At 40.2% G+C, this 24780-nt stretch overlaps 1 protein-coding gene across 1 annotated transcript in view; it reads right to left on the reverse strand.

Moving 5' to 3' along the window:
* Nucleotides 1-15915: 15915 nt before the first annotated feature.
* Nucleotides 15916-24780, reverse strand: part of LOC145111001 (uncharacterized) — an 85056-nt gene continuing 76191 nt past the window's right edge. The window contains exons 2-5 of the mRNA XM_079047305.1: nt 19718-20884; nt 18876-19063; nt 17239-17646; nt 15916-16911 (exon numbers count right to left, since the gene is read on the reverse strand). Coding sequence (XP_078903431.1) covers nt 15916-16911; nt 17239-17646; nt 18876-19063; nt 19718-20884 — 2759 coding nt within the window. The remainder of the gene's footprint in view (nt 16912-17238; nt 17647-18875; nt 19064-19717; nt 20885-24780) is intronic.

Genomic DNA, 24780 nt, shown 5'->3' on the forward strand with positions numbered 1-24780 from the left:
AGCATGGCATGGGGATTTCATAAAACATAAAACTAGTAGAAATACATACCTTGTTGTTGCTTGGATTCCTTTAAGACTTTGTGAGCCTAGCACCCCAAATGTTGTGCCTGAAATGCTTCACACAACACCACAAAACTTGGAATAACTTGAGAGAATGCTTCTTACACTTGAAAATCGGTTATGCCCTCTCTAGAAACACTAGGTCCCAATTTTACTAGCCAAAGGGTTCCTTTTATAGTGTAGTCACAATTAGGGTTTTCACATGAATACTCTTAATTTTCATGACTCTTGATTTCTCATGACCCATGGGTTTGTAACTCCCATGGACTATCCATGGAGCTCCATATGGTTACAACCAAACCCATAAACCATGGATCATTAATCCACCATAAAAGAATTGATGATTGTCATAATCAACCCTTTGTATTTAATTAGTATCACTTTGATCACCAAATTAATACTAGATTAATATTTGATCAACACTAATTAAATAATACTATTATTAATATATTAGAACTTATAATATATTAATAACCACAAGTGTCCTTTCTCTCATTTAGTCTATCCAAGTATTGCAATGCCATGCAACCCAAATGGACCATGCCGGGTCGGGTCAAGTACATACCAAATAAAGTTATGGACTTAGACACTATATCCAACAACCCCGCCCTGTAAACATATCAGAAGACATACATACAGAGTCATGCAAACATCTAGCATCCTAATCATAATGAATCCCCACGCGCTAGCACTATCAAATAATATCCATATAATAATTGGATCTCTACCCATAATCAAGAATCTAAATTACTTGTTCAATATCCATGGTAAAATACCATTTTACCCTTTTCTTAATTGGCCCAAAACCAAGGCCCAACCCACTTGCTCGACAAGCCCAATTTCCTAAATGGCATCCCAAGGCCCAATATGGCCCAACTTTCTAATTGGGCCCAAAAACCATCATGGACTTAATTCCAAGAAAGCTCATAATCTATCCATGGCCCAAAGTCAGAAGTCCAATGGCCCAACAAGGCCCAAACCCTAAAAGGCCCAAAATAGACACCCAGGGGAGTACGCCATGCGCACCAGAAACGTACGCCCCGCGTACTCACCCCAAAGCACCGCGTACAAGCAGTCGATGCATAATACAAGCATTACGCCGAGCGTACTCCTACGTACACCCATCGTACTCATCAGAGGCCCAAAAATCCATATTAAGCTCTTATTGGGTTAAGTCAAGTGGTCTAAACACAGATCAGATCCCTATATAAGGTCTTAAACCATAAAGTTGCCAACTTTACTCCCTTACATGCCTTAATGGGACCTAAAACCCGTTTTTATCCTTCTAAACTCATAATATGAATACCAACTTAATCACGACTCACCCAAACCTATCAAGATGACATTTTTATGCACCCACAACCTTATAAGTGCTAAGATCTAACATTCTAAGCTCTTGAAGTAGTTCATACTCACAAGGATGACTCCAAGGACCAAAATAAACCCAATACATACCCTAGACTAGATCTAACACATAGAGTCATCAAGTTAGAAACTTTATACCTCCTGGGAGTTGATGAAGATGATTAGAGCTTGGATCCACAAGCTCCAAGCCAAGCAATGCTTCCAACAAGAACTCATTTTTCTCCAAGGCACACCAAAATCACACTAAAACCTCAAAAATGCTAAAATGAAAGATAGTGTTTCGAATCTAGGGTTTAATGGGGTGGAGGCTGAACATAAGAGGGATTGGAGTTGAGTTAAGATCATTAAACAATGTCCAAGACCCTAAATTAGGGTTCTCATGAAGCTGGAGTATGTCCTGCATACTCCCAATACGCCCAACATACTCTATAAGGTGCCCGCGATCCTCCTGCCTAGTACGCCCATCGTACTACCCATGTACGCTCATCATACCAGGCTTAGACTTGAAGCCACCAAACTTCCGAAAGCCATAACTTCTTCATTTTAAATATGATTTCGACGGTCCTTATATCCACAGAAAGGTAATGAGAAGCTCTACACTTATCAACTCCCCCTTGCCATAAAAATTTCCGAACTAAAATCCAAAATCCATAAAAGGCCCGAACTGCCACTTTACCGATATACCCTTGTGGAACACCCCGAATCTCAGGAATAAACTTTTCAGCCTTATATTCATTTTGAAAGGTCTACTCGACGAGTTGGATGCCCTGACTCGTCGAGTAGGAATGAATTTGGCTGCGTGTCTTAATTGACCAACTCGACAAGTTGGAGGATACAAATCGACGAGTTAGAGCTGGAGGAAAAAACCCTAATTTCTAGGGTTTTGCATCCTATTTAAAGGGTCATTAGCCTCCCTTACAGCCTCCCTTGAGCCCATAAACCCTAAATCGTGTTTACTCTCCATATTTGTGTGTTTTAAGCTTGGAAGGTGGATCTTGGTGAGAAGAACTTGAAGTTCAAGAAGCTTGGAACAAGGAGAAGTTGTAGATCTGAACTCTACTCCATTTTAGCATCACATTGAAGGTAACAAGTCGTTACCTTGGCTCTCCATTAGCTAGATCTCTTCATTCATGGGTTTAGAACCCTTTTTGGTGTATTGTTGTGGTATTTCCGGTTTTGGGGCAATATATGAGGTTACAACTTCAGAACTGGACTCCTTTAGCCCCTTATTGTCATAAACTCTCAGTCTTTGTCAAACTATGGCCTTCTCTTTGCCTTAAGCTTCTTCTTTAGCTTAGTTTTGGCTCTTAAGACCTTGCATGCATGTAAATTTTGCAACTTTACGTGATAACTAGGCCCTAGGAGGCTAGATCTACCAATTAGAGCTTTGGAGTGGCTCAAAATCATCTGGACAAGAAATGGACTGTATGAACTTGACGAGTCGGATAAGCCGACTCGACGAGTTGGGAAGGGTTTCCCGTTGTTTGGTTTCTGCATGGACTCGGCGAGTCAGTAAGAGGACTCGACGAGTCAGTTAGGGTTTTCCCCGACTTCTGGACATGCATGGACTCGACGAGTTGGTCGGAAACTCAACGATTCAGTGAGGGTTTTATAACTTTCTGAGTTCTTAAGGAACTCGACGAGGTTCTAGCTGCACTCGACGAGTTGGGTCAACATGGACTGTTGACTTGACCGTTAACTTTGACTTGGACCAAGGGTTGACCAGTTGACCTATGGGGGTATTTTGGTAATTTGGGAATTTATGGAAGTGAGGGTTTTATAACTTTCTGAGTTCTTAAGGAACTCGACGAGGTTCTAGCTGCACTCGACGAGTTGGGTCAACATGGACTGTTGACTTGACCGTTAACTTTGACTTGGACCAAGGGTTGACCAGTTGACCTATGGGGGTATTTTGGTAATTTGGGAATTTATGGAAGTGAGTCATCGGTGGATGTAGGTGTTGGATTTGGAGTTGCATTTGGTGGAGTTGACTTTATCATTTCGAGCTACTTGTGAGGTGAGTTCTCCTCACTATATCAACAGGGTCTAAGGCACCAATGCCGACCCTTATCGGATTTGCATCTGGGTTTATTGCATGATATGCTTATTGATTACATCCTGGTAGTTAGGATGGTGATATGCTTAGTGACCTGGTTAGGTCGGTATCCTGGTATATAGGATGATGTTATGTTAGTGACCTGTTAGGTCTGTATACTGGTTATAGGATGTTGATTTGATGGTGATCTGTTAGATTGGTTTGACTGTTATATATATATATATATATATATATATATATATATATATATATATATATATATATATATATATATATATATATATATATATATATATATATATGCTAGCGTATGATATTTATGTGCACATGTTTGTTTGATTGGGGGTTGGGTTGAGGCGGTCCTGCTTTGTGCTGAAGGCCAATATACCCAGGGCGGTCTGGATAGACTACATGCCCAGAAGGGCATGTTAGTCAGACCGAAGGCTCGACGAGCAGTCCGGATAGGCTGTAGGCCCTACGAGGCGGTCCAGACGTGCCGAAGGCTCGGAGAGCGGTCCATATAGGTTGAAGGCCTGTGAGGTTGTCCAGTCAGGCTGAAGGCTCATTATGCATGCTATTTGCTTATATGTTATTGATATGTTTTATGGCGTTGGTATTTTGGGGGTAACTCACTAAGCCTTCGAGCTTACATTTATCGATTATTGTTTCAGGTACTTCTGATGATCATGGGAAGGCGAAGGCGTGATAGTACAGCTCCTCATATTTCATTATTTTATGATTTGATTCTGGGATACTCTGACATTATACTATTTTGAAAAACAAGTTTTGTAATAATCATGGGTTTTGAAACGTTTTAAAAAGTTTAAATTTGGCATGATTTTTATGAGTGTTACACCTTGGGGTCCAAAACACAAGTCGAACTCCCAGATCATCTAACCTACATTATCCACACTCAAAGGGGTCTATGTCTCTTTCCTAAAGGCCCTAAGCCTTATGATAACCGGTCTTCGGGTCATGGCCCCGATTTATGAAATGATTCGAAACAGGGTGTTACAACTCTCCCCCACTTAAATTAGATTTCGTCCTCAAAATCATTCCTTACTACTTCCTCTGCCGTTAGTCGATCCTACGCAAACTTCCTGAATTCTGATTAAGACTGAAGAATCATCCCATACTGATGACCACCACCCAAACCTGCCTCCAGGCACTGACTTGGCAGAAATTTCTTATACCTCCGAAAGAATGAACCTTAACACTTTGTCCTCAGGCCAAAAGAAGGAAGCCCAGCTGCCCTGCCTGAGAAATGAAACAACTACCTTACTCTTGCTAACTGGAAGACCTCATAACACAACGATAACCACTCGAAGCAGGAACTTCCCGAAAACATGAACCCATCAATTAAAACCCTAGAAGATTATTCCCTAGGACTATTTATCATCCATTCATCGCACCCACCCCCTAGTACCTGACTAGGAATACCATTCTACTATGCAAAAGGAATGCTCAAAATATACCGATACTAGATTACACCAAATCCCCAATTCGAAGGTTGCGCCTAACAACCTCAAATATGCGCTTGACGTCCTGACAAGTCATCACCAACCTACTGATCCCACAAGCATAAGGATGGTTAATCCAAAAATTCTCACGCCGCATCCAAATACCATGTCAGCTCAGGTGTACCCCCACCTGACGAATCGTTCGAGACATTCACAATGTACTTCATGGCTTGAGATTCCATAACCGATGCCCAATATTGGTAACCGAACTCCTGATAGACTGACCTCAAGCAACCAAAGTTCACAATTCAAACACTCTGCAAGCGGCTACTGGTGCACAACTATCATTCCTAACAACCTTTAGCTGCCCTCATGATCCAACCCAACTGGTCACCGAATCTCCCGACTCCCAAAATGCACTAACACCTAAATAAGCCAAGAAAGCTAATGATCCGAGACCTAAGAGTCTCAAACAAAAGACTATCGGGATTTACCCATATAATTCATACAACCACTGGTTCACAATACATCGTGATACCTGCTATCCCCTAAAGGATAAGCTCACGATACCAAACCGATCTTGCCGTCATCATATCCGTAGCCTGAAGACCCGCGACCAGTACCACAGGGACCTAAAGATACCAAACCATCAGTCCACCGACTTGCAGGAACCCAAACAACGTCCCTCTCAATGCTATTTGAACACAACATGGTCCATACTCTTCTATCACGTACAATTCCTTTCACAACACATAGTGATATCAACGCAAAACTAGATGAACCCCAACTGATAACGGAAACATCCTCATGAATGATCGATACAAGAGTCCACACATTGATTGAAACTGAACAGGTTCCACCAATACACGACTAGCTCGAGAAAACTCCCAAGGTGATCTAGAAAGACTGAGAAAACCTGAACCTGCTATGCAGCGAAATCCCACACCACAATTGAGGGTAGACATACCCAGAAACCAAATAAAATATAAAACATACGGAACTTGACGATAGGTTGACGCATCCATTGATCTTCAACTGACACAACTTGAAACTTTCAAAGAACCTCCACCGTTGACGATGAACGAAAAGACCAACGATCGAGAATGCATTGACAACTAACCCAATACATTAATTGAACAAAACCCATGTGAGACTAAATATACCAAACTCTAAAGTTGATTTACCGATCAATACTGCCCACCCTAGAACATGGATTGCAATCTATACATCGAGTTGAGGAATCCCTCAGTACTCGATGCTCAACCTGAGCGTCCCAAACACCTCTTGATTTATTCAACGACATTCTGAAAGGAACCATTGGCTACAACAATATCTTTATCCAACATATTCTTGCCGCGAAGAGGAATCTTGCATTCCTTAACATATACATCTGATGATAACCTGCTCTGCACCTCCGTCCTGACCAAATCCTAAAACAAAGTTCCGCATACCCGAACCATAAATCCCGAAGACCCATTCTTCTGAAATCATAAAATCAAACATAACAATGACCCTTCAACCAAAATAGTTTGTTCTCCCCCACCCAGGGTTCGAACTACCACCAAATGACGTTGCAGACATACCACATCTCAAATCGGTCTTCCAGATAAGGACCAAGCGAACACAAAGTTATCCCGAATCTCAAATGGAAACCTCGCAAACCTCCTAATCATAACCACCTCTAATATCATAATCTCATGAAGATGCAGAAACAATAATTATATCCACTCATGAAACCAATTCTGCATCTAGAAACAAATGAACTACCACACACCTCGCCTAATTCCCCAACAAACAATTCATCGCGAGCATTACTCATAATGATAAGAAGTATCATTCTCTTAGTCAGGATACATCAAAGACAGTAGAAGTTGGTCTTACTGATTCACTTCCCTTGGTTCCTGAAACAATCAACTAGCATCTGCCTTAACTAAATTCAAGAAAGCAGAACCCTGATCTCATCTCAAGGCAACCGTACCATAAAAACCTTTTATGCATTCCTACGCTGCCATACACGTCAACAAAGAAAACCATAATCTTCTAGACTCGTGTGGGGACTACATCCCATCTCTAAAAATCGCATGTCTATTCTCCCTTTCCTCCGACCACGGAAAGATGGAAGTACATAACCCCTGTCGATGATAGTGACATCCCAATCCATCTGCCAATCACTTAATCTTCGGCTGTAATCCTCGAGCCATTCATCACAATCGCTTCCTTCTTGAGTCCTGCGATTCAACTGTCACTATTTGAGCAAGGCCCTCTAGACCTCAAAATCAACTACCTCTCATGTGTTTACACCATTGAAACCCAAAAGACATGGCCACTAAGGTCCAAACAATCATCTGACCCAACCTCAACATGGACGACCCTACCTGGTAAACCGATAAGGGCGGAAATACTCTTCAATGAATCATGGTGCCAAACCATGCCATCTTCCATAACCAGTTCCATAGAATCCCCCAAATTTTCCTCTAGTCGAGTATGGATCCTGTGCTTTCGGTAGTACGGGCCTAATACTACCTTCAACACCTATCCATACTTTCCTCAAGAATCATATCAGATCCTCTAAGTAAATACTCCTACCCACATCCATCATATCCATTCTTATACACCCGTTCTAAAACGAATACCCATCGCTAAAAAGCGCGAGTGAATCCACTACAGAATACCTTAGGCTCTCCTAGGTTCCCGACCTCATCCTATCATCAGCTGCTGAAGGACTCCCGATAATGCTAGTTAACTACTTCATGAATACAATCACATACAACAAAACTTAGATAATCCTTCGAGTAAAAGACTCATCCTTACAACGGTTAGACTCAAACGTGAGTTGTACAGTAGGGTCAGATCTGTTACTCTGAGATTATCTAACCTATGCAACATGTGAATTAACATAGTCACTTAATAGTTAACACACATCATCATGAGTCCCATAAAGCACAAAGAAAGCAGCATTCATGCAGTAACACTCCAAATCACAGCCAAACAGAGGACATATCAATCTCACTTCCTACCAAGAAAGATTTCAAATCTAGTATAACATCTAATTCCTCTTAGACTACAAGGCATCGTATATTAGGCCAATCTATCCACCAAATATTTCCGTAACTAAGAGACATGAAACGTGTTATGGATCTCACTAAATAACTTTGAAAGATCCAAGCGATAAGCAACCCGGCCCACCCAGGTCAAAAAACTGAAAAGGACCGATGTACCTAGGGAAACCACCACACTACTCCCCGCCATCAGCTACAGAAGGAACTCCCCCTAACATCCTCTAACTAGCTCATGAATACAATTACATATCCCCGACACCAGATAATTCTTCGAATGAAAAGTCTCACACTACAACGGTTCGACTCAAACAAGAGTTGCGCAATAGAGTTAAAACCTAACCTTCTAAAATTATTTAGTCTCAATAATATGTAACTCAATATAATCGCTTACTAGTTAGCTGAGGTTAATGGAAACTCCTAAAAACACAAGGCAATCAACATTCGAGCATCGAGTAATCGAAACAGGCATAACCTAAACAGGCCATCCTATCACTGACTAATCAATACTAGCATGTAAGTCTACAAACTCATATAGTAGGAATATAAGGGCATCTCTCCTAGCATTCTATCATGCAAATCCTGAGCAAATCCTTTGCCCTAACAAGCATGCGATTCACGGATTCATAAATCAAATCATATTGTTGGGATAAAACCCTTAATGATCGACAAGATTCAAAAACAGTATGTAAATAAGAACACGACAATGATTCAAATAAGTTGAATGATTAAGCTTCATAGCCTCATAAGAGCTCGACAAAGAACTTCTACTGTAGAGGCGTGATTAGGGTTTACAAAAGATTACTTGAGATCAAAAGCATTTACGACCTACGGTGCATGCATGCACTGTATATACATCAACCCTAATAAATGAGACGGATGGACAGGCCCAAAACCGTGTACATGTTGGACTAAATATTGTAAGCCTAATGACGCAACACCTAATACCCAACAATCTCCCCCTTTGCGTCAATTGAGGCGAGAGATGCTTCACTGCTGAGTCTTCTTAACGGTCTTGAAGAGTTTGGGTATCACAACGAGAAGAGTTCTGCGAAAGGCGATATACCACCGAATCATATCGTTGAGGTTCTTCTTTGCAGCAACATCATTCAAGCTACACTTGTTAATGATCTCCAAAATGTGTTCTAAGCAGATGGTGGAGAACAAGTGTTTGTTTGGTAAAGCGAAGAGACATTTTTGGTAAGCTCCAGGAGTATCAGTCCCATGGTGAAACATCAGTCATGTAATCTGTATTAGTCTTACCCATACGTATTTCGCTCATGTTACTGGCTTTTCCAGTCAGTTTGACAGTAGGATTTCATTTCAGAACACCAACAATTTCAACATCAAGCTTTGCCACTTCATATATATATGAAACCAACATTCGATTTAGGTGAGCTAGAATGGGTTCATATTTTCGCTCTTCAGTCAACAGGAGGTTGAGCAACATAATCCAATCATGAGGATTAAGATTGGGTAAACCAGCAAGAGTGAATTCATGTATAACATTAGCTGGGCCTATTGTTGCCTTGAACTTCGCATTCACAAAGCTTCCTGTAGCGATCGGTCCTGTGACTTTGACTGTTGTTAATTTCTGAGCACTCCAGGTCAGATATTGAGGTTTAGCATAAGCGAGATAAAAGTCAATTACGGCTTTATCTACTTTCACATCAGGAGAAGGAACTGTTGCAATTGAATCGAAGCAATGAAAAACGAAGGCTTTAAGTGTTATTGGCATGTCGAATTGGGAATCCTTCATTTTTTATAATTCAAAAGAAGCAGTTGGCTCCAACCAGTGAACACTTGGGAATTCAACTACCTCATGCAACATTCGCTCCAACGTCCACAATGGAAAGAGTGTTTTTCTGCTCTCCAGAGCGTCGTGAGCTTCTTTTTCTCTTCTTTCCTTCTCTTCGGCTTCTCTCACAATGCGAGCATTTTCGTTTAACTCATGATCACGAGCCTTTCGCTTTATTTGATCTTCTTCACTATCTTCATCAACATCAACCATTGGATCTTTTCCCTTTGAACTCGAAGCTACATTATCCTTCGGTTCGTTTCGCTTTGATGATTCCCCTGCCTTTGTAGATTGAACTTTCTCAGCTTCTCCCCCTTGTTTCAGAGGGACATTTGCCTCAAAAACACCTTCCAGTCTGTTATGAATAGCGAAAGTAGGACGGAGTTTATCTGCCAAGTGTCTGCGAACACTAATGGTCAGAATGGAATCATGTGCCTTAAGAAGATTTGAGAGTAGCGAATTGACATCTCCGATGCACGTTTTCATTACTGTTCGTTCAGACTTGAGCTCCTCGATTTCTTTGTTCGCTTGCTTGAGCTTGACAGTTTGAGTTCGGAGTTGAGTGGTGCGAAGAGCAAGTTCGTCCCTCACTTTATTTTCTAGAGCCAGATCGTCTTGGAGTGAAGTAAGCCTTGAAGACATAGAAGTGTGAAACGCTGTGTTATTAGCAGAGATACTTGTACGAATTTGCTCCAGTTTCTCCCGTTCAGTGCGAAGCGAAGTGGTTAATTTGGAAACCTCATCATTTGCTTTGGAAGAATTCGTTTGAGCTGCGGTTTGGAGCTCTGTCATAAAGGTCTTTGTTTCTGGGATTTGTTTATCGACTTTTACGGTCGCTTGTTTACATGAAGAAGTAGAATCAGCAACTGCCTGGTTTGCTTTTTCGAGAGTGGCTGCATGTTCCTTTACAAGAGTATCAAACATACTCTTAACCGCCGCTTCAGAATATGCTTGGATGGAGGAGGCAGTAGAAGATGCAATAAGAGTATCCAGCTTGGCGTGTAGATCTTTGAGATGCTTTTGAGTGATAGGGACATCATCATCACTCTCTCCTTGGACAGAGAATGGACTATAATGGAATGTGTCAAAATCTAGTCCATCAACATCGAATAAAATTGTTGGAATCATGTTGAGGTTGAGGAGAAAGGGAAGGTGTGGTAGAAGTAGTTGCAAAACCTGAAGTCTATGCTCCCACATCAGATATGTTGACATTGACAGGAGGTTCGCTTATAGTGGTAGTTGTAGTGGTAGTGGTTTCAGTGAAGATAGGTGATTGAAAAGGAATGGAAGTAGGTGGTTGAGTAGTAATAGGAGGTGGGCAAGGAGCAATCGTTATAGGAATAGATGTGGAAGTAGGAGATGGTGGATTAGAGAAATTTACCCCCTGATCATTGCGGTTGACATCATCCTCAGATTCGCCTCGATTTTCATCATCAGATTCGCTTGATGAAGATGAGGAAGGAATGCGAGCTTTACGAACTGACTTCTTGACTCTTTTTGGTTTTGGAGAAGAGGGAGCTGGCTTGGAAGATTTGTCTTTAGTCTTTCGCTTTTTGGGAGTCGGAGGGTTAGCAGATGGACCCTCTTTTGGTTGCTTCGGTTTGCCCCCTTTCTTGACTTTATCCGATGCATCGAGAGTAAGCTGCATCTAAGGAGTGATGACCCTGGGTCCTGAACCTGGATTCTTCTTGTATTCCCCAATGATTTTGCTTGCCCCAGACACGCACCTATACATAGATTCAGGAATTGAACCCACAAAAGAAAACTTGGAAGTATCAGCAACGATTATCTTGGTAGTGTGAAAGGTTACAATCGATGACATCAAAGAATTTGCCATGACTTGAATGTTGAACTTCTCCATTGCACGTTGTACAACGATGGTACAAAATCGACCACAGGAAATCTCGCTGTGTCGAGTAGTGGAGTTTGTGCTTTGCACCAGTTGAGCCCATAAAACAAAGCCATAATCAAGGTTGAGCCCATGGTAGAGGCCATAGATGGTCGTCATGAAGGACTTACCGGCGCAGTACGAACTAGTTACACGTTAAGAAAAGGCTTTGAAGAGAAGGGTAAATAGGCCATTCCACTGGAGAGGAAGGTTCGACTTCTTGAACTTAGTGATGGAGGTGATGAGTTCGATGTACCCCATCTGATAGAACATGTCGGAGATTTGAGCAGTGGAGATCGACTCCAGATTGACCATTGAATCGTTATAGGAAGCCCTAGAAGAGAGCAAAACCTAGCCTTCGTGATGGAAGACTTCTTGTCAAGTATCTCAAAGGTTATCCGTTCCTCCTCCTTGACATAGGATGCTGAAGAATAAGCTTTTGACATCAGTGACATCGGAACACTCTCGAACTTGGTTAGGGCAGTGACCAACGACGAGTACTTCAAACATTCGACAATCGGCAACATGTATGCATCGTATTTGAATGGAGCCAAATCGAGAACCAAGTTTTGATTCTGTTTGATCGTGAGAAGAGATGACTGAGCAGATTGTACTTGAATTGAGGAAGAGTCAGCCATTGTTGCAGGTCGGAGAAGAAGATGAAAAGTTGTGAGAGAAATCCCCTTTTAGGGTTCGTAAAAGCTTTAAAAGTGGTAAAGTCTGAATCGTGGATTGAAAACCCTTTTATAGTGAAAGAGAAAATCAAGCGACGATTGCGTGACGATCCCTGATTTGGCGCCTGTAAAAGTAGGATGTGACAACTGTAGCAGCTGATATGGTGTCAAGTGACATCAGGCGGCGTGAGGAATGGAACCGTTTAAAATTCCACACGCCTTTATTTTGAAAATCTTATCTTCAATTGCCGCGTCAGCAACTTCAATCCCCAACGTAGCAGATTCCTTGATTTCTTTTAAAGATATAATTCCCTTTTACTTTTGAGAAACAAACTTCATAAATGCATGTATTAACGAATCTGCGAAACTGAAAAATGGCATAAGAGTGACAAACTAGACTTTTGGAAAATCATAAAGATCTTCGTGCAAGAGTGTGCCAAAGATAAAGAATTAAAGCAAATGAGAATTGTGGGATTTAAGTGATGTCATGAAACAGTGGATCCCAGGCACGAATCTCTTCCTTCTAAGTCAAGAGAGATTAAGAAGTGTCTGTGTGGTTTCCCGTTGAAGTCCGATCATTTGTTTGTTAAGAAACAATGAAAGGCATCTTTTGAAGTTAGGCTTGAAAAGGTGGTTTAATCTTCAACCCAAACTACGAAACTTAGCATAAGAACGAAAGTTGGATGAAGTAATTGTGTGACCGGTGTAGCCATATCTACAAGTAGGTTTGATATTATTGCAGTGAATGGATGATTTTAGAAATCTCAAAAAAAAAAACTGGATCTTATGGGTAGAAAAGTCTTGGTTTTAGAACAATTCATAAAGATCACGCAAAAAGAAAAGAAATTTCGTGGTACAATCCACAAAGGTGGAGTTACGTCAATTCCATGGTGAGAGGTAGAACTTTTTAATTGTTCACCATCAATTCATTTATGTGTGTTGGATATTGGGTTTCACTCAGTTCGTGGTGAACGAAGCTAAGATCATTAACACAGATGTTTTGTAACCATAAACCTCAGTGGTATAGCTGAGAGTCTCAAGGGTTACTTTTATGAGTGTGAAGGCAAATGGAGAAAATTGAAGGTGGCTCCAGAGAAGAAAATGTACCTCTGCTATGGGAATGAGACCAAGCAGATAACTCTTAACTCAAGATGAGAAGAGTAAGGTAGCTCGTGACTAATGTGGATTAACAGCCTAGTTTGGAAGAAACGAAGGGTAGATTCGGTTCATTAAGGCTTCATATTGGGACTGTTGAGGCTTTGGTCAACATGCAGCAGCATGCTTCTAGGGACACTTAGCTAGTACAAAGATATGGAAATTATACCTGCCCCAACATTCGCTTTGGCAATCTAACCTGCAATGTTACTTAAAAAAATACTTTTGGATTTTGATAATTTCTGAAAAGAGAGATAACAAAACAAAAATAAAATATTTTTGGATTTTAAATTTGGAAGGAAAAACATAAACAAATCAAAATTTTTATGTATTTTTTGAAAGCTTTAGGAAAAGATAAAACGAAACGAGAAAGCCTAATATACAAAATGTACAAAAAGATCAGACCACGAGAGTTCGCTTTAGAAAAATTGGCGCGAGATAGGGCGAACGTTCGTCTCAGTTCGAGTACCGAAAAAATTGGAAAACGAAATAGAGCGAGCGTTCATTCTATTTCGCTTGTCAAAAAGATTAAAAGCGAAAGCGAACAGGTAACCTGAAAGTAAAAGGGCTACTTCATAGGCGAAAGTGGTTTTGGAACTGACTCAGCTTCCATCATTCCCAGTCCTTGGAGTATTCTATTAAAGGATGCTTCCGTAAAGGCTTTCGTGAATATGTCAACCAATTGGTCTGCGGATCGAGCGAAATGAATCTCAACATTTCCATCTTCTACATGATCCTTGATGAAATGATACCTCAGTGCTATGTGTTTCGTCTTTGAGTGCTGCACTGGGTTATGACAGATGCGAATTGCGCTTTTGGAGTCGCAATAGAGTGGGATTCGGTTCATGTTCTGGCCATAGTATCGTAATTGACTCTGAATCCATATGACCTCAGAAGTACAAGATGCAGCAGCAATGTACTCAACTTCGGCTGTTGACAACGAGACGCATGTTTGCTTTTTAGACTGCCAATTGACAAGCTTGCCGTCAAGAAATTGGTATCCTCCAGTTGTGCTTTTTCTGTCTAACCCACATCCTCTAAGATCAGCATCTGAAAACGCTTGGACGAAGAAACCTGATTTCGCAGGATACCATATACCGAGTGAAGTGGTTTGTTTCGGATATCTAAAGATATTCTTAACTGCCACCATATGAGGTTCACGTGGATTATCTTGAAACCTAGCACAATAACAAACGGAAAACATAATATCTGGTCTACTGGCTGTTAGATATATTAGAGACCCTATCATTTGGCGATAAAGAGTCATATCAACAACCGAATTTTCCAGAGATGGTGTTAGTTTCGTTCCGAATGCCATTGGAACCTTCACTTTGGAGTCTCCAGTCATGCCGAACTTAGACAGTAAGGTATTCGTGTATGCTTCTTGATTTATGAAAATGCCTTCTGGTCCCTGTCTTATATTCAGCTAAGGAAAAGTGAATCGGACCCATAAAACTCATCTCAAATTTAGTTTCCATCAACTTTCTGAATTCAGCTGTTAAGCTAGGATTTGTAGAGCCAAATATGATGTCATCAACATAAATTTGGACGATCATTAAGTGGTCACCCTCTTTCTTGCGAAAGAAGGTTGGGTCAACTGAACCTTGTTTAAATTTAGACATTTTAAGGAAGCGAGTAAGAGTTTCATACCAGGCTCTTGGAGCTTGCTTCAGACCATAGACTTCCTTGTCCAATATATAGCAGTGATCGGGGTACTTCTCATTCACAAAACTTGGTGGTTGTTCCATGTATACGGTCTCTTCTAATTCTCCATTTAAGAAAGCACACTTTACATCCATTTGAAATAATTCGAAGTTCTTGTGCGCTGCATATGCCAAGAAGATGCAAACAGATTCCAACCTTGCGACAGGAGCAAAGGTTTCTTCATAATCGATGCCTTCTTCCTGATAGTATCCCTTAACTACGAGTCTCTCTTTGTTCCTTATGACATTGCCTTCTTTGTCCATTTTGTTGTGAAGCACCCATTTCAGACCAACCACAGATGCATCCTTTGGAGTGGGAATCAATCTCCAAACCTTATTTCTTTCGAACTCATTGTGCTTGTCTTGCATTGCCTGTACCCAATCAGAGTGATCAAGAGCAGTATTGACAGTTTTAGGTTCAATATCTGAGACGAACGAATTAAACATGCAGTATTCCACTTGAGAGAATAGGAAAGTCTGTTTCGCTTTTAGTTGAGATCTTGTAAGAACTCCTGCAGATGATTCACCAATCACTTGTGTTTTTGGATGATCTTTGGTCCATTTTGTTAGCGGAGGGTAATTTGGATCAGAAAATGGATCTATTTCAGCATTCACGTGTTCGAATTCAGATTGAACATCTGAATCGTCATTCACATCCTTATTCTCCCCTCAAATGACGAGTGGTCCTCTTCTTCAGGAATTAAAGTATCTCCTGCGAGTGGAGGTTCAAGAGACACTGTGGGAAGAGAGTCATTCGAATCAGTGGGTGGATCAAGAGAAAGAGACGAAGTGTAACCCTCCTCCGGTGGTGGAGTGTTCGTTTCTTGTGGAGTAGGTTGCCCCCTCTGAGGAATTGCATTGGAGTTAGAGTTCTCCCCTGGATTAAAGTGCTCGTGGCTTGAGGCATGTTCGTTGGTGATGGCTGATTGTGCATGTCTTTTGCAGCATCATCAATCATCTTCTCCAATTCATCAATCTTATTATCAGCTGCCTTTGCTTCAGAAGTGATGGCCTTCTCTGGTTCGTCAAATAAAAGCATGAATTCTTCATAAAGATTGGCCAAGGGAATGGTCGCCTGGTTCGTTTGAGGAAAGATCTCTTCAGCTTGACTATCATTCCCTTTTGTCTTCTTTAAGAAATTGTCATCGAACGTAACATAATAGGTTTCTTCAATCTTTTTGGATCGTTTGTTTAGAACCCTATATTCTTTCGACTTAAGCGAATATCCCAGAAAAATGCCTTTATCAGCCTTTGCATCAAACTTATTCCGTTTTTCCTTTGAATAGAAAATGAAACACCTAGAACCGAAAACATGGAAGAACTTGACATTAGGCTTTCGCTTATTGATAATTTCATAGGGAGTGACAACAAATCTTTTATTGAGAAGCGATCTGTTTTGTGTAAAGCAAGCGGTCGCAACGACATCAGCCCAGAAGTAAAGAGGCAGTGATACGAACGAAAGCATGGTCCTGGCTGCTTCACACAACGAACGGTTTCGTCTTTCAACGACCCTATTTTCTTGTGGAGTATAGGGAACATAAAAATTGTAAGATACTCCCTTATTAGTGAGAAAAGCATCGAACGCTTGGTTCTTAAATTCCAGGCCATTATCGCTTCGAACATTGCGAACCAGCTTTCGTAGCTGTAACTCAATCTGCTTGATAAAGTCTTGGAGCTTAGAAGTTGTTTCAGATTTCTGCTTAAGAAAGAACACCCAAGTGAAATGTGTAAAATCATCTACAATAATGAGAATATATTTGTTACCGCCGATGCTTTCGATTGCAGATGGTCCACAAAGATCGATGTGAAGTAGTTCGAGTGGCTCAAGAACCTTTGTGTTCACTTTAGTTGGATGACTTTTCTTGCTTTGCATCCCCATTTCGCAGGCAGCGCAGAGGTGATCATTGTCATATTTCAAGAGAGGAAGACCTCGCACATGATCACCAAGAACTAGCTTGTTGATATCTTTGAAGTTGAGGTGCGAAAGTCTCCTATGCCACAACCAACTATCGTCTAAAGCAACTTTAGTGAGTAGATAGATAGAAGGCTTCCCTCGTATCGGATTGATATTCAATGGATACATCTTGCCTTTGCGTTTTGATTTAAGCAGCACTATTTTAGACTTCTTTTCAGTAATTTCAGATCCTTCATCGTCAAACGAGACCTTTAACCCAGTACCAACAACCAACTGTGAATCACTTATTAAGTTGTGATGCAGTCCTTCAACATATGACACTTTCCAAATTGAGAATTCGCCATTCGTTATCATGCCATACCCTTTGATTTCCTCAAGTGCATTGTTGCCAAACTTCACAAGACCACCATCCTTCAGTTCCCTGTATTCTCTCAACTCCTCTCTTCTTCTTGTCATGTGACACGAACAGCCACTGTCGATATACCACTCAGTGTCGAACTGTTCGTCACGTATAACCTGCAAAAATTAAGCAGATTTAGGAACACAAAGGTGTTTGGGTCCTTGTGAGCCTTTTACAACAACAGGATAAGCAATAGAGAGATCAACCATAAAAGTTCGTTTTATTAAGGTGGTTTGGTCTTTCTTCTTTATTGTGAGAACTTTGATACGATTATCTTTCTTGTTCGCTTCTTTCATGTTCGTTTGTTTTTGTTTTTTTGTTTTTAATTTGATTTTTAACAAACTTTCGCTCTTCCTCCTTTCATCTAAAAGGAGTGTGGGACTCTGAAACTATCTTCATCTTCCCTTTATCGTGCCGCGAGGAGGTGGAAGAGTGCGAAGCTCTAGATTTGGAGACGAAGGTGGTTTTGGGAGAATACTTACGGTTTGAAGAATATGATGGTTTGGAGACAGAGGATCGGTGATGAATTGTATGTATTGTATTCTGAGGGCTGTGAGACTTACGAGATGAGAAGCCTTTTGGATTAGCGTTTGAAGAGAATTTTTGGCTTTTAGAATTAGCATATGATTCAACGTTCGTTTTAGGATTGAAACGCTTTTCATGGTGAACGTAGTTTTGGATTTCTTGACTTCTAAAACTGCTTTCGTTACTGCAGATTTTTGTTGTATCTTGTGTTTCGTTGACGTTTTTGTGATGCGAACTGTTCAGCAGATTTATGAACATTCGCTTTTGCCCTTGATTTTCACACAGGAGTGTTTTCTTGAACCGAGGAGTTACTGGTGAGATTGTCTTTGGTTCCACCGGAACTTCCCTTTTCATAGGTGGTGTTAACCTTATTTAAAGGTTCAGCAACATACCTCCCTTTAACTCTCCAAGAGGTCTTCTTAGATAGACCTACTGTTTCGTCTGCATTGTCAATCGGGGCAGACCAGAAGTGCTCATCACACCCATTAGCATTATCAGTTTCGACTAAGCATGTTAGTTCAACTGTTTGACCTTTAGACAGTCCATTGACTGCAAAAACTTGGTTAGGTGTCGTTTGGACCTTTGGAAAGACAGTCGCAACTTCCTTCAGAACCTTTGGATTATTTTGACAATGTCGTGCGAATTCAACCGAATTTTATGAAACGAGAGCCTTCGCTTTTTCAGGTTCGTTTTTAAGGAACTGCGAGCAGTCAACCTCATCTTCTACAGATATTTCACTCATCTCACTATCCTCATCGAATTCAGAAACATTTTCAACATTTAATTTATTATTTGAACTCAATGAATCAAATTTCTGTACAGTTTCGGTTTTGATCTTTAACTTGTCATTTTCATCGAGTAACTGTCTCAGCATGTCCTTGTGGTCCTTGGACTGAATATGTGATTCAATTTTGTCATGTCTAATTTTATAAGCCTCTGAGGTTTCGTCCGATGAGACGATGGATTCACATTGATAACAATCAACATCAATTTCATCTTCCTTTAATTCTAAAAATGGCAAGATCATCTTATGAATTTTCTTACCAATTTCACAATCCAAATGCAATTGAGTGATATTAAAATAAAGCCTCCTAGCAATCAAACAAAAGATGTTATGTTATTTTAAAAGCTTTAAATTGTCTCGCTGTAAATAAATAGACTCGTCCCTAGACCTAGAAAGCTCAGACTCTATCTTCTCTATCCACATCCTTCGTTCCTCACTTTTTGATGACACCCTGCTGATTTGATCGGTTATGTTAGAGTTTGTTACGCGAGTTTGTTTTAAACTTTCACTTATACTTGAAAAGGTGAATTTTAAATCGTTTAACTCGGTTTCGTAATTAGATATAGGAACATTAAGAGATTCAAGAATGGAATGTACCTTATTAATCAGCTAATCACATTCGCTGATTTGTGCAAGAATTGGCTTCGTAGTGAAGCAGCTATCATCCTTTCTCCCATTCGCTTCTTCTTGTCCTCCATCTATTGCATACCCTCGTATTTGTGACACGTCATTTGTCACCACAAAACACCTTCCGCCCATATGCGAATCCTTTTCATTCGCCACAAAGCTCTTTCCATGAGTGGGTCTTCTAACTTCTTCATCCTCTCAATCAGTGGACCATACCTCCACTCCACCAAACTCATCATCCTCATCATTACCCTGCACAATCAAAGCAGGCATAGACTTATCAGCTTTCTTTTTCTGTTTTATTTCCACAAGCTTGCGCAGATAGTAGGCCTCATCATCTTTTCCCTCTTTCTTCTCCTTCAATCGCCTCAGCATGCACTCTTTAGCCAAATGATTCTTACCATGACAATAGTTGCAGTCATAGCCTGAATCACCTGCAAGCAATTTTTCTTTCTTTTCTTCTTCCTTCTGGAAGCTATTCACTTTCTCCTCCTTCGCTTTTTCTGAACTGTAGCGTCCCTGCCAGTTTGGGTTTTTGGAGGGAAACTTCTTCTTTGCGAATCTCCTGGGATTCGATACCATTAGAGCGAACTCTTCATTTGAAAGCTCAGTATCAGAGAGATTAGTCTCGCCTTCATCCTCAACAATTTGCTTCCCCTTTACAACCAGAGCCAATGTGCCCATGCTATACACAACTTTCGCTTCTTTAGTCACTTCGCTTTCATGTGACTTCAGAATACCTACCAGTTTTGCTAAGGTGTAATATCTTAACTGCTCGTGAGCTTTCACCGTCGATACCACCGCCATCCATTCATACCTTAACCCATTCATAAATGTTACCTTCTGCTCGATGATTTCACGTCCATAGCCATGTTTTGTCATCCTACTCAAAAGATGATTGTAGCAATTAAATGTTTGACTAAGATTTTCTTCAGCCTTTTGCGTAAAAGCATCAAATTCAGAGAGCAATAGCGTTTGATTAGAATGCTCTAGATCTTCATCTGTTGAGTAAAGCTCTTTAAGTCTGTCCCATATGGCTTTGGCAGTGTCACAATAACTAACAAGATGGAATGTATTGGCCTGCAATGTGAATCTGATGATTCTCATTGCTTTGATGTTGCTCTGCAGTTTTTCTTTCTCATCATTAGGAACTTCCTTGACTTCAAGAAGAAGTCGATTGAGATCAGATTGAGTTTTAATCTCCCTTTTTGTTCCAGAGTGAATGAAAGCTCCAACAGTGATAGCTTGCCAGATCAAATAACCATTGTCTTCTAACCCTAGAACATAGTCTTCAAAGTGAAGTGCCCAGACTTCATATTCGCTGGAAAAGAGGATGGGAATCCTTGTTGTTGACCCAATATTGTTGATGGAATTGATCTGAGATTTTTCATGCGACATTTTGACAAGATCTTTGCAACCTGTTTAAGAATCAGACATGTAAAAATATAGGTAATATTGAGATCACGGCGTCAAGAACACAAAGATGATGACTAATCAAGATCCAATATTAACGAAAACCCTAATATCTTCTTTTAACAGAAGAGATGCGTAGAGATTACACAGTCTCCTGCTCTGATAGCAATTGTTGGGATAAAACCCTTAATGATCGACAAGATTCATAAAAACAGTATGTAAATAAGAACATGACAATGATTCAAATAAGTTGAATGATTAAGCTTCATAGCCTCAGAAGAGCTCGACAAAGAACTTCTACTGTAGAGGCGTGATTAGGGTTTACAAAAGATTACTTGAGATCAAAAGCATTTACGACATACGGTGCATGCATGCACTATATATACATAAACCCTAATAAATGAGACGGCTGGACAGGCCCAAAACCGTGTACATGTTGGACTAAATATTGTAAGGCCAATGACGCAACACCTAATACCCAACACATATCATAAAAGATGTATGAGTATTTTGGGAAAACTTACCCGGAGCTCGGTCGATTGCATGCACCACACCCTTCTTCTTTTATTAGAAAACCCCTTTTTATAAAACATTTCTTTTTGAAAAAAATCTACCAAACCCTCAGTTTGAGTTCAGAAATACCCAAAGTATGCCTAAATCCCTCAAACTAAGGCTCTGATACCAACTTGAAACGTCCCAAATATTAAGACTAAAAATTTCAATTTTTAAATTAATAAAACTATTATCCAAAACAATATCATAAAAACCATAATGAATCAGAGTGTATCAATAAACATCCAAGTACATCAAAGTCATGTAATATGCGGAACAATGTGGTGTGTGCAATGCAGTCATCCCGAGCTTTTCCCTTTCGAACCAGAAGTACCTGAAACATAAACTAAAAACCGTAAGCACAAAGCTTAGTGAGTTCCTCAAAATACTACATACCATACATATCAAACAAATAATGGGCCCCGTCCGTCATCGGGCCCCACTCGGAACAGATCTGTCAGTCATCAGGCCCCGCCCTGTAAACATACAAACACATAAACACATGCAAAAATCACAAAGATAAATAGCATACAATATAATCATCAGGCCCTGCCTTACATCGGGCCCCTCCCGGTAAACATATCAAAAGACATACATGCAGAGTCACGCAAACATCTAACATCCTAATCATAATAAACCATGGGCCGACATTGATGCCTTCGACCCACCAAACACAGTGAGGAAACTCAACTCTAGCAACTGAATCTCTCAAATAAGATCTCGGTCTGCTGATCTGGAAAATCCCCACGCGCTACCACCATAAATTAATATCCAATTAATAATTGGATCTCGACCCATAATCAATAATCTAAATTACTTGTCGAGTATCGAGGGTAAAATAACATTTTACCCTTTTTGTACTTGGCCCAAAACCAAGGTCCAACCCATTTGCTCAACAAGCCGAATTTCCTAAATGACATCCCAAGACCCAATATGGCCCAACTTCCTAATTGGGCCCAAAAACCATCATGGACCTAATTCCAAGAAAGCCCATAGTCTATCCATGGCCCAAAGTTAGAAGTCTAATGGCCCAAAAAGGCACAAACCCTAAAACGCCCAAAATGGACACCCTGGGGATGTAAGACTCACAGACTCACCCTGAAGCACCACGTACAAGCAGTCGATGGGTGATACAAGCATTACGCTGAGCATACTCCTACGTACGCCCAACGTACTCATCAGAGGCCCAAAAGTCCATATTAAGCTCTTATTGGGTTAAGTCAAGTCGTCCAAACACATATATGATCCCTAGATAAGGTCTTAAACCATAAAGTTGCCAAATTTACTCCCTTGCATGCCTTAATGGGACCTAAACCCCGTTTTTATCCTTCTAAACCCATAATATAAATACCAACTTAATAACGACTCACCCAAACCCATCAAGATGACATTTTTATGCACCCACAACCTCAGAAGTGCTAAGATCCAACATTCTAAGCTCTTGGAGTAGCTCATACTCACAAGGATGAATCTAAGGACCAAAATAAACCCAAAACATACCCTAGACTAGATCTAACACATAGAGTCATCAAGTTAGAAACTTTATACCTCCTGGGAGTTGATGAAGATGATTAGAGCTTGGATCCACAAGCTCCAAGCCAAGCAATGCTTCCAATACGACCAACACACTCCATAAGGTGCCCGCGATCCTCCTGCCTAGTACGCCCATCGTACTCCCCATGTACGCCCATCATACCAGGCTTAGACTTAAAGCCACCAAACTTCCGAAAGCCATAACTTCTTCGTTCTAAATCTGATTTCGACGGTTCTTATATCCAAAGAAAGCTAATGAGAAACTCTACACTTATCAACTCCCCCTTACCATAAAAATTTCTGAACTAAAATCCAAAATCCATAGAAGGCCCGAACTGCCACTTTACCGATATACACTTGAACTCCAAAACATAAGCCGAACTCCCATATCATCTAACCTACATTGTCCATAATCAAAGGGGTCTAGGTATCTTTCCCAAATGCCCTAAGAGTTATGATAACCGGTCTTCGGGTCACTGCCCCGAATTATGAAATGATTCGAAATAGGGTGTTTGTCACACCCCAAAACCGGAACGGCGGAAACGTTCGGGGGCAGAGGACGTCATGTACAGTATCATAACAATGCAAAGTAGTAAACAAGCAACAACATCATCCATTGCATTAATAGTATAATTTGATACAAGTGTGTTCTTTCATAGTAATAAAACACCAAAACAAGTAATCAAAATAAAAGACGAGTCTTGAACATGCTCCGTCTTCTCAAAACCTGGTCGACTGTACCTGTCTACTGATGACCCGATAATACAAGTTATTTTAAAAGCGTAGATCATCATTTAAGTTGGCGAGTTCATAAGTATTTAGTGTCAATGTTTGTATAAGTTTACTGAAAAAGTTTGTAAATGTTCAATGTAAATGTTTGTATATGTTAGAAAACTCCTAGAAAGTCCTATATTTTCTACTAGTATAAAAAGTAGTCTTCTACCAAGACCCGACTGTTTTGTATGTTTGTTTCTCTATAAAAGTGGATGCTTTTCCCAAATATGACTATTATTACCAAAATATAGTTTTATATTACCCTTTATGTGAGAAGATCACAATTTGAATATAATGGGAAATGTATGTGTATTGTAGTATTATTTGTATTAACTACTGAAGTAATAACTACATTAAAACCAATGGTTTAATTTAGGTATAATGTGATGAGGTTGTTACCATACTAACTGACTAAAACACAATGATGAAAGACGTCGGAAGAAATGACATTTGGCACCCGTAGACTTGCAAGTCCCACTGTAGCGAGCATCAAGGTGTAGGATAGTCAATACAATATAGATCTATACGCAAATTCACGCTCTCCCTCCAGTAGATTCTGGTTACAAAACGAGCCATAGCAGTTATGCTATGCCTTGAAGTAGTATCTCACATTATGATATAGTATTCTTGTATATGTATTGTATGTACTAGTGTAGTGTATGTTCTCTCTGTCTAGTATGTAGTATGTTCTCTTTGTTTCTCATCATAGTATGTTATCTTGTATAGTGTATAGTATGTATTGTTTCTCGTTATAGTATTCTCTATCTGTTTCTCTTTATAGTAAGTATTGTTTCTCGTTATAGTATTCTCTATCTGTTTCTCTTTATAGTAAGTATTGTTTCTCGTTATAGTATTCTCTATCTGTTTCTCTTTATAGTAAGTATTGTTTCTCGTTATAGTATTCTCTATCTGTTTCTCTTTATAGTAAGTATTGTTTCTCGTTATAGTATATGTATATGATAGTATTCTCCTAAACTATACCTATTATAGTTTACTAGTAATTTCTGTAGTGTGAATGAATGAAGGTATGCCCTTGCTACCC

This window comes from Lactuca virosa, chromosome 5 (assembly GCF_052849685.1).
Source record: "Lactuca virosa cultivar CGN04683 chromosome 5, Lactuca_virosa_CGN04683_v6, whole genome shotgun sequence".
NCBI lineage: Eukaryota > Viridiplantae > Streptophyta > Magnoliopsida > Asterales > Asteraceae > Lactuca > Lactuca virosa.